The following is a 13,570-nucleotide window of genomic DNA, read 5'->3' as shown; positions in this document are numbered from 1 at the left end:
CTTGGAGAAATTATTTCACAAATGGCTCACTCTATGCAAGTGATTCTCCACTTGCACCATGCATCAGAATCACCAGCAAAACGTTTTATAAACACATACACTCAGTCCCTACTTCCAGAGATTCTTATTCAACTGATCTAGGTTAGGGCCCAGGAAACATCTTGTAAAAGCTCCCCTGTTGATTCTAATGTGTGGGCTGTACTAAAATACCCAGAAAACCCAATCAGCATGTCATTGTTAGATCTTTCTTTGGGCAACCAAAAGTAGCAAGTGGAAAAGTGGAAGCCCACTCTATCCTTTTAATTGGTCTTTACTGTGCTAGACATCCAAAGAAGAAGTTCAAGAAAGTTGGCCTGATTGTTCTCTTAAGCCCTTTTTGAAAGCCACAATTATTAGATCGTAATTTATAAACTAGCTCAGTAAGAGCCAGGAATTTTCACAGAGAATAGCTTCCAAAGTGTTAGTTTTTAAAGTTACTTAAAATGTAGTAGTGGCTACAATGGGAAACTAATGACCACATAACCATTTCGGGGAAGTGGTTCACTTGAGCTTCCTTTTTTCTCCTTTCTTCAAAAGAAGTGTTTAAACAAGACAACATGTTTTCAGTAAAGAAGAATTTACAAATGGGAACAATTCCATTTCTGCTGATGTGCTGAATTTGGTCTAATTGATAATCTATATCCATTGAACCTGCAAATAAACAAGGATTTTCCAAGGGTAGACATTTATCATTTGGACAATCACTGGATCATGGTCTGACAGTAACTTGGTCTGGAAAGCCATTTTGGTAGATAACAGCATGTTTACTTTTTAATTATTTGTTTAAAAAATGTTTATTCATTTGAGAGAAAGTGCATAAATTGGGGAGGGGCAGAGAGAGAGAATCCCATAGGGCTTGATCTCACAAACCATGAGATCATGACCTGAGCTGAAATCTCAAGAGTCGGATGCTTAACTGACTGAGCCACCCAGGTGCCCCGATAACAGCATGTTTAAATGGGACTCTTTCTGTCTGAGTTTATAGTTGAGAACAACAGATACTGCATTCTAAAGGGAGGTGGTAGGCCATCGAGGCTATCAATACAGGACTTGGAAAGAAGATGCCCCAAACTAGTTCTGCTACCTTCAAGCTAAGGTGCTTCGTTGCCCATCTCTGCATTGTGTGAGACAATGGAAACAATTCAGAAGACCCAATATTGAAAATTAGGTAGAGTTTATTAAGGGTTCCTTCCAGAAAACCACTTGTAGAACTTATATGTATTTCCCAGAGGGTGGTGTGGGACCAGAGACCAGTTACTGATTCATGCCTAAAAATTCTAGAGGTTAGCGGGCAGGAGGAGAGGACTGCTTTGTACAGCCCAATGGTCCAAGACAAGTGGCTGTCCATGGGCCAAATGGATCTGTGATCCAGCCTTTTTAAGCCTAGGCTGACCATACGTGATGACCAGGAAGCAATGAGTGAATGAACAAAATATGGTATATTCTTACAGTGGAATATTAGTCAGTCTTAAAAAATAAGGTAATTCTGACACAAGCTACAACATGAATGACCGTTGAAGACCTTATGGTAAGTGAAATAAGTCAGTCACAAAAGGACAAATACTTTCCTTACATGATACTGATTCTGCTTACATGAGGTATTTAGAGGAGTCAAGTTCATAGACATAAAGTGGAATAGTGGCTGCCAAGGGCTAGACAAGGGAATGAGGAGTTAGTGTCCCGTGGGCACAGACTTTTAGTTTGGGAAGATGAGACCATTCCAGAGATCTATGGTGGTGATGATTGTTCCACATTGTGGATGTACTTAATGCCGCTGAACCGTACACTTAAAAATGGTAAATTTTATGTTGTGTTTTTTTTTTTTTACCATAATAACTAAAAGAGAAAAACAAAAATAGACCCTAAGAAAGAGGACTCCTGAAGGAGTGATATGATCCCCACTGAGGAAGGGTCTGGATGGGCCATTGGATGCCAGGGCCTGAGAGATGATTATAACCTGTCAGTCAGGAGAGGTAAACCCACATCAGGGACTGCCAATAGGAGATTCCTAGACTCCAGAATTTTCTGAAGAATTTTTGAAAGTAACTCACAATAAAAAGAGAATGTTGGTGCTTGACGCAGAGTGCCTTGAAACCAGGTTAGAGTAAGATTTCACCCTTTATCCTACCTCCATCTTGCTCTCTATGCCTGTCTTGGGGAGGAGGTAAAGAGTAAGGAAGCCCACTAGGACCTTCTCCTGATCATAGCTTCTAATAAAAGTGAAGGAGAGGAGCTCAGAGGCTATTTAACATACCTGAGTGTGTCAGAAGAGTCATGTAATATACTAGAGAGTTCATCCAGGAGTGGAGAAGTTTGATTCCAGAGAGTAGTTCTAAAGGAAGAGGGATGAAAAATAATGGACTGGCATTCTGTTGGCATCCTAAGTCTAGTTGTGTCAATCAGCCAGTTAGGGAAAATTCTCTCCTTGGAACTTAGGATATTACATATAGCAGAATCATCTCTTTCATTTCTCTCCTTTTTCCTTATCTTCAGGAAGCCAGGTTAGCCTGTTAATTATCATAGAAGGAAATACCCAAGGGGAGATGATATCTTGGAAGAGGTCTCCCCTAAGATAAGTAAACAGAAACAATTGTCTTCATGGCCTATAAAGGGGAAAGGGAATACGGAGGTGTGCTATGCAAGTCTGTGACCAGCAGGACTACCACTACGGTGACTGTCACCTTTACCATCACAGCCTGAACTTTTCCCTTTTGGAATGCTGACACGGCAGACCAGAAGAATTATTTGTGGCTGCAAGCATTCATTTATTCAATATACTTTTTGTTTTATAGGTAAACCACTGAAAGGAATAAAGAATAGATAGCAGAGAATAGATAGCTTGTTCTAGCAGAGGAAAACATACAAACTCACAGTAAACAATAACAAAGGATCAAGTCAGGAGCATGTAAGCATGAAATTAGAAGACTTACAGAAGAGATTACATTTAAGTTGAGCTTTGAATGACAGAACAACTTTGAGAGGAGTTGGCATAACTGGAACAGAGAATAACTGAAGTGGGGAAGATGTTAGAGATCACGTGGCAGAGAAGCAGGTGGCTAATCTGTAGACTATGACGTAGTTGAGTTTGTAAGTAGCATAGAATGCTTTGAAGAGAGACATGAGATCCAGGGGTAGTAAGATAGTTTGATATGAAATTTCAAAGGGCCCCGAAGGCCAGGAAGTTTGTACTCGGATAGGTAATGAGAGAATAATTTAGGATCCATGAGTGGGTGAATGATGCAATCTGAAATATGGTTTAGGAAGAACAGATAAATGGCTATTAGGATTGTTCAGTCAAGAGGTAAGGAAGCCCATAAGTAGAATGGCTGCTGTGGCTATTGGAAAGGAGGAAATGGATGGGAGAGGCTTTGGGGAGGTAGAATAAATGGGGCTTGACTCCTGACTCATATGCCCTTTCCACACCCTCTGCCTGACCCTCATCCCTTCCCTCGTCTGGTCATAGAGGGGTATAAGGTGTCCCTTAACACACGGACTTATATTTTCCGGAAAATTTCTCATCAGTATCCAGCAAGCCTTCATTTGCAATATCTATGAAAGACACCCCAAAGGACAATTCTTGGTGTTCAAAATGAAGAAGTAATATTCTGATTTCCATTTATATTGTATTTTCTCTGTATTCTGGAATTTCAGGTGCAGTTTTCCCCTTTTATCATAGGATTCTTACACTCAGAAAATGTGAACATACATTAGTATACTTCCCGTGAAGCTCTTGGCACTCGGACAGAATGGAAATCAGGATAATAAAATTAAAGTTATTAAAAATGATAGTAAAATTGCCTCTTTGTTTCATTATTCAGCTTTAAGAGCATCTCTACTCTCTAAGAGTCTTAGAGTATTATTTATTTTTATATATTTAGGAAAAGACCTTTAATTAGAATTACATAACTAAATTATAAGAACTTAAGAAAAGCAATAATCAAAATAATAATGTTTTATAATTCAATTGTTAAACAAAATCCAGACAATGTATTAGTCACTTCATTTTTTAAAGGCCAAAAAAGTAGAAAGTATATCATATGGTTATATTTTTATTTTTCACCATTTGTGGGATAGGTTAAAATGAGCTGAAGTTGCCAGTATGTGGCAATAGGGAGGGGAGAGACCCCATAGCACGGGAGGTCTGCTGGGAAGGCTTTGTCCTTGGTGATGTACAGCTTTTGAAGACCTGCATGGCTATTTTTAACATGGGCAATTCTGTATTTATGGCGTCCGGTCTTTTCTGCAGAAACATACAGGGTAGTGGGGAGCAGAGGCAAGCAGTAAGGGGCAGGGGCGAACAATAGGGGGCAGCGGCAAGCAGCAGCTCACTGGAGCACAGCAGCTATACCTCCAATGCTGCTGGGATGTTCAGTGGTGGAACAAAGGATGTGCTCAGGATCTAGGAAACCGGGGATCTGTTTCCAGCTCGCACTTCAAGCAGGAAATGATCTTCCTCATAAAAAGGACAAAAAATTACATCTCCTCTCCAGCCCCTCAATCAGTGCAGTTTTATAAGCAATTCTTGGGCGGAACATGCAGAACTCAGTGCAGATTAAGGGCAGCAAGTGCTCTGGTTAATAGTATAGCCAGCTTTTATTAAATGCTAAAAGTAACTAAACACTCTCTAAATACTTTCCCTGCACTGTTTTATTGCACTGTTAAAACACCTTTCTTCCCAAACCCATTTAACACGTGAAACAACTGAGCCTGAGAAGTTAAGCAGCTTGCCTAAGACCCACAGCAACTGAACACAGATTCAGTCCTGGCTAAAATGACCAGACTAACGTCAAAGACGTGGCTCTAAATCTTCTTCCGGCATTGCCTCTGGCTCGCATAGAGCCAGCAGCCTCCTGCAGGGGATACGGATACACAGCAAGGTGTGCCTTAGACGTGTACTTCCAGTGAGCTCTGGACATTTCAGCAAGCATCCCTAAGAAGCAAACTTCCCAAACAAAATAGGGAAAACACTTCCAGAGAATGCACCAAGCTGGTATTTTATTAAAAACGGCTGAAAGAAAGGATTCTTAAAAGACAAGAGAATGCTGTGCTGTCTCTCAAGAGTCTCACGCGGGAAAAAAAATGTATTCACATTACCTCTCCGGGCCATGAAATATGTGTGCGTGCTTTCTGGGGAGGGAAAGGCTTCTGGGGTGGTTATTGTCACTGGGGGCTGGATTAGTTCCCTTCAATCTTGTTGCCAGCTGAAAAAAACACACTGCAAAAATATTACAGGGATGGTAAAGTTACATTTAGACAAAGATCTTATGTAAGATCAAGCAGAAAAAAACCTGAAGAGGATTAAGTAAAAGTGAGACAACATGAACGGAAGAGGAACCTGTCCAGATCTAAGTGAGGAATCTTCCCTTAGCCACAAGGGAAAAAGAGGAGAAGCTCACCGCATGTTCTTGGGGAGGAGGAGAGGATACAAGGATGGCACCGAGTGTGGCTCTGCCCCCTGCCTAGTGCGTCCCCTCACGCTCTTTCTTCCATTATTGTTGCTGTTGTTATTAACATCATCATCACTATTTTACCTTAAAACATTTGTTGGATCATTTACATTCCTATAAAGTACCTTAAATCCTTTATTGGAATAAGCTGGCTATAAATATATACTTTTAATAGAAATATTCACATAAAATTATATTATTCACATACATCGATGGTATTTATAAATACATACATTTTAAAAATATACAATCACTCAGAAGCTAATGTATACTATAGTATGTGAAGATCTCACTCCAGAGTTTGGGTTTAGTAGCTCTCAACAAATCATTTTTGGTCACCATAAAACCCTGAGATAAGAAATCCTTCCGGATATTCTTGCATACACATTCCTGGATGAGGGAGTGGGGTGGATGCCACCTGATCATTAGAGTTGGGAATGTGGTATCTGGTGGGGTCGGGGTTGAGTGTAGGGGGGTGGGGCGAAAGCAAGATGGCAACACGAGAATTCTGATCGGGTAAGCACCCAGAACATACAAGTCCTCACATATGAGCAACTCCTGAAAGGGTGAGACTGCCGTAAGACTTGGGCTGGGAGTTTAGGAGTGTCAGTAATAATTTTTGTGTGTAAGGGCTGAGGGTATCGGAGTTTTCTAAGAACCCAAATGAGCAATTCACGGGTGAGGATGCTGTGGTTGTATCAGCACTTTCTAGGTGGAGGATCAGTGATGGTGCCAGTCAGAGTGTGGCCTCTCCTCGGTGAATGACAACTCCTGCCTCAACCCACTGATTCCAGCCCCCTCTCAGCAGGACAGAGAGCTACCAGGAGGTGGGCGAGGAGTGCGAATGTGGGTATATGTGAAATGCTCTGTAGGTGTGAAGTCTAACACGACAGTATGAAGTAGAGTTTGTGCGGGAATAGTGTATAGTGTATCCTTTTTTACAGTTGCAGAAACTAAAGTTTCTAAATTAAAGTTTTTAAAGAAACAGAAGTTTCTTTAAAGTGAGAGGTAACACTGTGGAGGTCAAAATTTGAAGATGGTGAAGGAGTCATGTCAACATTTGCTGTTCCAAAGTCCTGTCCTTTGTTCTTTCTCACAATCTGTGGTGATTTCTCAGTAATAAACACATTACTGCAAGTAATAATAGTGCGACTATTGTTATTACTGTAATTTTATTGATGGAGTATTAAAGTCTCCTCCTGTATCATCTCATTTAATTCTCACACTTGAGGTGGGTGATAGAGCCAGGATGTGAAAATACTTCTGCACACAGACCTAATGCCCTAATAGTGATTCTTATTGGTTGCATATCCACAGTTTACCTATTTATTAATTCATTCTGCAGGTATTATTTATATTCCTTGTTGTAAAGATATTACATATAAACAAAGCAGGCCTCTGAGGGAGCGCCAAAAACAAAAAATCATTTTCATTGGGTAGGGGAACCCCTTTCTTCCACTCTTTCCTTTTCTTTCCCTTCCCCCCTCCCTCCAACAATCCCCAAACCATTTAATAAATGCTTTCTCTGTGCTAAGTGCCCTGCTAGGCCCTGGGAATAAGAGTAGGATTTTATAAAAGATAAAATCCCTGTGCCTCCAGGGTTCCAGGTCTAATGAAGGGTAGCAAAGTATATAGGTAAATAACCAATTTTAGGTCTTTTAAATCTTAAATCAGAGTACTGCAAGTACATGGTGTTACCTGCTTATCCTCTCCCTTGGTTTTATCTTTCTACCAATATCTCGCTTGTTACACAGAATATTTTAAGGATGGCACATGTATTATATTATCGTGTTCTAGATAATGTCACATATTATCGACATTTTATCTGCCCTACTTAATAAGTATTTCAATGGCTACAGAGGAGAAGTTAGGGAAAACAGTAGGTCTTAGGTCAAAACAAGGAGATTCAGGGGAAAACTATCATTTTAGGACTCAGTCTGAGAGGAGATGCAGGTCAGGCCTGGGAAACAGGTCGGAGCTCTCGGTTGGGATGTGTACGTGTGTGGTGGGGGAGCTGGATAATGTCGGGAGCAGCGTGCCCCGCCTGCATCACATATATTTGTGGTGAAGGTTTTCTTCTGTGGTAAGAGAAGTTGTGCATTTCCAGACTATATATACATATTCAAAATAAGTTCATAATGCATTTAAAATCCTGACAGATTATTTTTGTATCACTCCTTTTAATAAACCTAACACATAAAATCTATATCTAAACTGTACAACGTATATGGATGGCCTTCAAGGTCTGTGAACTCCCTAAACTTGCATGTAAAATTTTGAGTGTATGAGCATTGTTTAAGAAAGGGTCTCTGGCTTTCATCATAGTCAAACTCAAGACTCTAAAATAATTAAAGCCCAATGAATAGATAGTTAAAAATTGAGAAATTAAGCCCCATAATAAGGGCTTTTTTTTCTCTTATAAAATTAGGCCTTTTTAGCATGTGATTCAGACATAAATACTGACTTACATCAAGAGCCACAGACTGTTTGGCCCAGGACTTCTTTACTTGATCATACATAATTGTGTTGTTGATGCCAAGGCCGCAGAATATGACAAAAGCCTAGGAAAGAGAAAGCCCACTAATTAAAAATTGCAATAACTCACTGGCATAATCTAATATGAAAGCAGGCACTCATCAAAAATGGGTCTGAAAATATAATTTTATTGTGCACAGAGGTAGGCCTTGGGGAAATATGCACATTAAAATTCTTAATTACTATTGTCATGTAACAACTTTATAGCTCACATTGCACATGAGAAAAAAATATTAATTTAATGTCACTGTGAAGAAATGACTCTGTAAATTTCAAAACATACTTACAGTCTTACCAAATGTGCTCTTAATTTATTTAGATCATGGACTGATTTTAGTAATTCCATTCCATTTAACTAAAGAAACCTCTTTTTAATGGCTAGGGTATAAAATACTTTGATGAGGAAACCAAGTGAGCATACCCATGAGGTAAATGTGAACAGGAAGGAAGGTAGATTTAGAACCAGTTAGTAAAGAAACTGTGAGATATTCTTTGCTAGAGAAAAATAATCGTGGGGGTTTCATGTTGGCTACTTTGAGGGTGCAAAGTTTATAAAGAAGCCTGTTCAGGCCAACCTTTCCAGCTAGAGGACAGATGGGAATAAATGGAAGCTTGAAAACCCAAGGAGAGTGATGGCCATACACCTCGCAGAGCTGGCTCGAGGTCTTACAACTATACATAAACTCTTGACAAATTCTGGCAAGCTGCAACCAGACTATAAGCTTTGGTTCACAAATTTCTTACCTCAAAAAGTCGTTGATCTGCGTCATCAAAAGCTTTCCCATCAAGTCTATTTAACACCTGAGCCACTCCTGTGGGAAGAGTTTGGTTTATGTGATCAGTTTCAGCATTGCTCACTGTGCCACTACAATATAATAAGCCCAGCTGACTCCATACCTCCCCAGGTAACATCAGACACTCGGTTTAATCTCTGGTTTCCTCTGATCTCAGGTCTAGCGCCTGCCATCTTTAACAGAGGGGATCTGAGGTATATAGCGATGCAGTCTATCTTCAAGGCTGTGATATCCAAACTGGCTCACAGTGAAGCCTGAAGTTCTACCAGGCATCAATCTGATTCCTTTAAAAATGCTTTTCAAAATGACTGTGCATAGTCACTCTGATATATCTGACATATATACACATGCAATTAGATATATAATCAAGTATTATTATTTTTTAAATATTTTATTTATTTCTGGGAGAGAGAGAGAGAGACAGCATGAGCAGGGGAGGGTCAGAAAGAGAGGAAGTCACAGACTGAAACAGGCTCCAGGCTCTGAGCTGGCAGTCAGCACAGAGCCTGATGCGGGGCTCGAACCCACGAACCGCGAGATCATGACCTAAGTGAAAGTCAGACGCTTAACCGACTAAGCCACCCAGTCGCCCCTATAATCAAGTATTATTAACTGTGTATATATACACATGTGTGCATATATATATATATATTTTTTTTTTTCAATCCCCTGGAACACAGTGCTTCAATGAGACAGTGTGGCATAGTGATTAAGAAGAACATGGACTGTGGGGTCACACTGTCTCAGCTCACATTTCAACTCCACCAACCTTTGTGACCCTGAACAAGTCACCTAACATTTTTAGCACTAACATTTTGCACCTGTAAAGTGGGGATTAAAATGTTAACTATCTTGGAGGGTTATGAAGATTAAATTAGATAATGTTTGAAGTTGTCTCAGTGGCTCAGTTGGTGAGGCATCTGACTTTGGCTCAGGTCATGATCTTCCAGTTAGTGGGTTCGAACCCCATGTCAGGCTCCATGCTGACAGTGGGATTCTCTCTGCCACTCTCTCTCTGCCACTCCCTGATTTATTCTTTCTCTCTCTCTCTCTCAAAATAAATAAATAAACTTTAGTGTAAAAAAATAAATGAGATAACATTTGAATGTTTTAAAGCATATTGCTCCACATGGAGTGAACATTCAAGAAGTGCTGGGGATTAGGACACAGTTAACCTTCAAAGCAAGGGTAGTTCTGCTGTCTGCTACCAATGGGGTACACACAGTTCTAACAAACTTAATTTACGTGCACTTCCTCTTTCCAAAGTTCATTTCCAGCATTGTGCCAGATGTCTCAAAACATACAGCTCTAACCAGAAAAAGTGAACAATCTTGAAAAACAGTCCCTTGTATCCCCATTTAGTAAAAACAAACAAAAATAGCTGTAATTCTAAAGGATGCTTGTGTTTTTTAAAACACCTAACTTCCCACTAGGGAGGTAAGTCATCATATGCTAGAAGGTGTATATAATGAAACATATTTTTTAGCATGTAATAGGCAAACTGCAGTCTTAATTTTGAAAGAATAAAAGATGTTTACTGTTATGAATGAAAGCTATGGAGCGCCTGGGTGGCTCAGTTGGTTAAGGGTCTGACTCTTGATTTCGCTCAGGTCATGATCTCATAGTTCGTGAGTTCAAGCCCCAAGTCGGGCTCTGTATTGACAGCTCAGAGCCTGCCTAAGATTCTCTCTCTTCCTCTCTCTCTGCCCCTTCCCTGCTTGCCGTCTCCTCCCCTCCCAAAATAAATGAAAAATAAAAGTTAAGGGGCGCGCCTGGGTGGCTTAGTCGGTTAAGCATCCGACTTTCGCTTAGGTCATGATCTCGCGGTTCGTGGGTTCGGGCCCCGCGTCAGGCTCTGTGCTGACTGCCAGCTCGGAGCCTGGAGCCTGTTTCAGTCTGTGACTCCCTCTCTCTGACCCTCCCCTGCTCACGCTGTCTCTCTCTCTCTCTCCTATAAATAAATAAAACATTAAAAAAAAATTAAAAATAAAATAAAATAAAATAAAAGTTAAAAAGAAAGGAATTAAAGCTAGGACTAGATTTGAGATTGCCATTGGACATTGACAGATAACACGTGGGTGCTTCTTATGGACTTTCTCTTCTCTTTAAACCTAAATATATTTAAAACTCTATACAAGATGCAATTCAGTGCCTTGTCCTAGGGGCTCAAATTCCCAAATCTTAGAATATTCTTTATGTTCATTAATGTACCAATATTTTTCTGCAAATTAAGCAAACTGATGAAAAAATTCTGTTATAGTTCAAGTCTTGACAATATTGAAAGAATACTAAGTTCTTTGATAAATAGAAGTGTCTTTCAGTTTAACAGGCAATGTTGGAGGGAAGCAAAGAGAGGCAAATAGATGCACTAGTTACCTAGTCCCCTAGGGAAAAAAATCATGTTTTAACTGTGTTTCAGTAATTTTAACTAATGCCTCCACTGTTTATGACTTCTCTACTTTAACCACTGACTTCTTTCTTAGGTTTGATACTTCCCTGACTGAGGTTGTGAAGGGAGGGAAAGCAGAAAAGGAAGAAGAGAAAACTTAGAAGCTCCTTTGGCCCACAGTTCCATATTCCAGGTCAAGTATAACCTATTTCAAAGTATAACCTATTTCAGAATCACCCAGACAGAAAGATGTATGCTCAGTATATGTCTAATACTACCTGTTTTGGGGGTGTCTGGGTGACTCAATTAGTTGAGCGTCTGAGTTTGGCTCAACTCACCATGATCTCACCATTCGTGAGGTTGAGTCCCATGTTGGGCTTTGTGCTGACAGCTCAGAGCCTGGAGCCTGTTTTGGATTTTACATCTCCCCCTCTCTCTGACCCTCCCCTGCTTGCACTCTGTATCTCTCTCTCTCTCAAAAACAAATAATCATTAAAAAATTTTTTTTATTAAATACATGTTCTTTTTCCTTTGCATGTACTCCATGAGTAAAAGCATAGCTGTAAACATAAAGATGTAATGGGAAGTGTGTACAGGAGTTAGAAACCCTCACTTTTAATTTTGACGCTGCTACTGACTCTGTGATTTTATTCTGGTCTTGGTGTGATATCCCCACACTTACCCCCACCTCAATTTCTACAAGGTAAGATAAGAAAGTTCTATTAGTTGATTTTTGAGATCTCCTCTAACTTCAAAATTATTGGTCCTTGGTTAAAAAAAATAAATATTTGTTCACTGTTCTAATTAATGTTGATTCATCAGGAGTCTGCACTTATGAGATTACACAAGAGAATGAAATATAGGTTGATGAGTCCTGGACATAAAAGAGGGGAGCAGGTATCAATTCTTGGTCTTTTCGGTAAGACTAAGTGTTAAAGGGGAGAGCTGGTAAAAAAGATAAGGTGTATTTTATTTATTTATTTATTTATTTATTTATTAATATTTTTATTTATTTCTAGGAGAGAAAGAGAGAGACAGCATGAGCAGGGGAGGGTCAGAGAGAGAGGGAGATACAGACTCTGAAATAGGCTCCAGGCTCTGAGCTGGCAGTCAGCACAGAGCCCGATGCGGGGCTCGAACCCACGAACCGCGAGATCATGACCTAGCCAAAGTCGGATGCTTAACCGACTAAGCCACCCAGGCGCCCCAGATAAGGTGTATTTTAAAGTAAACTTGCCTTTATAAGAAGTTTGTACTACTTAGGTAATGTCTTACCAATTATTTGGTGGTTGCTATTCCAAATAGGAACACAGAGAACGGATCTTATGTGAAAACCAGATATCTGGTCAGCCTAGAATATAAGAAAATAATTAAAATTAAGCATCATTACCCATTTCTGACTTACAGCTTACCACTCTTCATAACAGACAAAAATAACCTTTAAAATGGTACATTATAATCTATTTTTTAATGCATACGCTCACCTGTCTCTTTTCATTTAAAACATCACTATGAACATCCCAAGGAGATCAAGTCCCAACCAAACATGAATCAACCAAATGATCCCATGTCAACACTACCTTCCCCAATCCCTGCAGCCACAGACAACTGGATATAAAACTCTCGATCATGATCATACCACCAGGCAAAAATTCTGGCAATTGTTTCTACCCTGAGTATTTAAAGTATTTTCATTAAATCAGTGGTCAATTGGGCACATCTGTTAGTAAAAGTGTTTTGAGTATATAATGCTGCAGTATGTATAATCAGTTTTAATACTCTATATTTTTAACATCACTAATTTACTGTGTATAAAACATATACAAAAAACTGAAGTTGCAAAAATATATGATACATGTAGCGTTTCAGAGATCTCCTCTCTGTACTCTAGAAGGCTGTCAGATGATGTATTTAAAATATGAAGGTATAGTAACCAGGATCAAAAAACATCATTCAGTAATAAGCTCCACGTAACATTAAAACCAATGATCCATATCTGAACTGTTAGATAAGAGCTACTAAAGACTGACAGGGTGTCAGTGAGCTCATATGACCTTGAGTTCTAGTGAGAAAGGTCAACCTGCCATCCCAAAACTATAGGAAAAACAGTAAGATATCAAGGTTTTAAATCATGGTTATTGGGGTAAAAAGGTACTTTAGTATTTTTAAATATTCATTGTAGAGCTATATATTTAAAACATTTGAAATTAGAAGTTAATTTACACACCTAAACTTTATGTTTGTATTGTTTTGGTTTTCCTCTGAGAAAATAATTTTCCAGATGTCTTCTATTTTTTTTTTTTTTTTTTACAAATAGTTTATTGTCAAATTAGTTTCCACATAACACTCAGTGCTCATCCCCAAAG

At 39.4% G+C, this 13,570-nt stretch overlaps 1 protein-coding gene across 1 annotated transcript in view; it reads right to left on the bottom strand.

The window, feature by feature from the left end:
- Positions 1-5,058: 5,058 nt before the first annotated feature.
- Positions 5,059-13,570, bottom strand: part of LOC120224241 (dual 3',5'-cyclic-AMP and -GMP phosphodiesterase 11A) — a 217,510-nt gene continuing 208,998 nt past the window's right edge. The window contains exons 7-10 of the mRNA XM_039222485.1: positions 12,480-12,555; positions 8,766-8,833; positions 7,955-8,047; positions 5,059-5,240 (exon numbers count right to left, since the gene is read on the bottom strand). Of these exons, the coding sequence (XP_039078416.1) occupies positions 5,130-5,240; positions 7,955-8,047; positions 8,766-8,833; positions 12,480-12,555 (348 nt within the window). The 3' untranslated portion in view covers positions 5,059-5,129. The remainder of the gene's footprint in view (positions 5,241-7,954; positions 8,048-8,765; positions 8,834-12,479; positions 12,556-13,570) is intronic.

The sequence above is a fragment of the Hyaena hyaena genome, unplaced genomic scaffold (assembly GCF_003009895.1).
Source record: "Hyaena hyaena isolate Hyena2069 unplaced genomic scaffold, ASM300989v1 scaffold_1137, whole genome shotgun sequence".
Lineage (NCBI taxonomy): Eukaryota > Metazoa > Chordata > Mammalia > Carnivora > Hyaenidae > Hyaena > Hyaena hyaena.
This window is presented reverse-complemented; position numbering and strand designations above follow the sequence as displayed.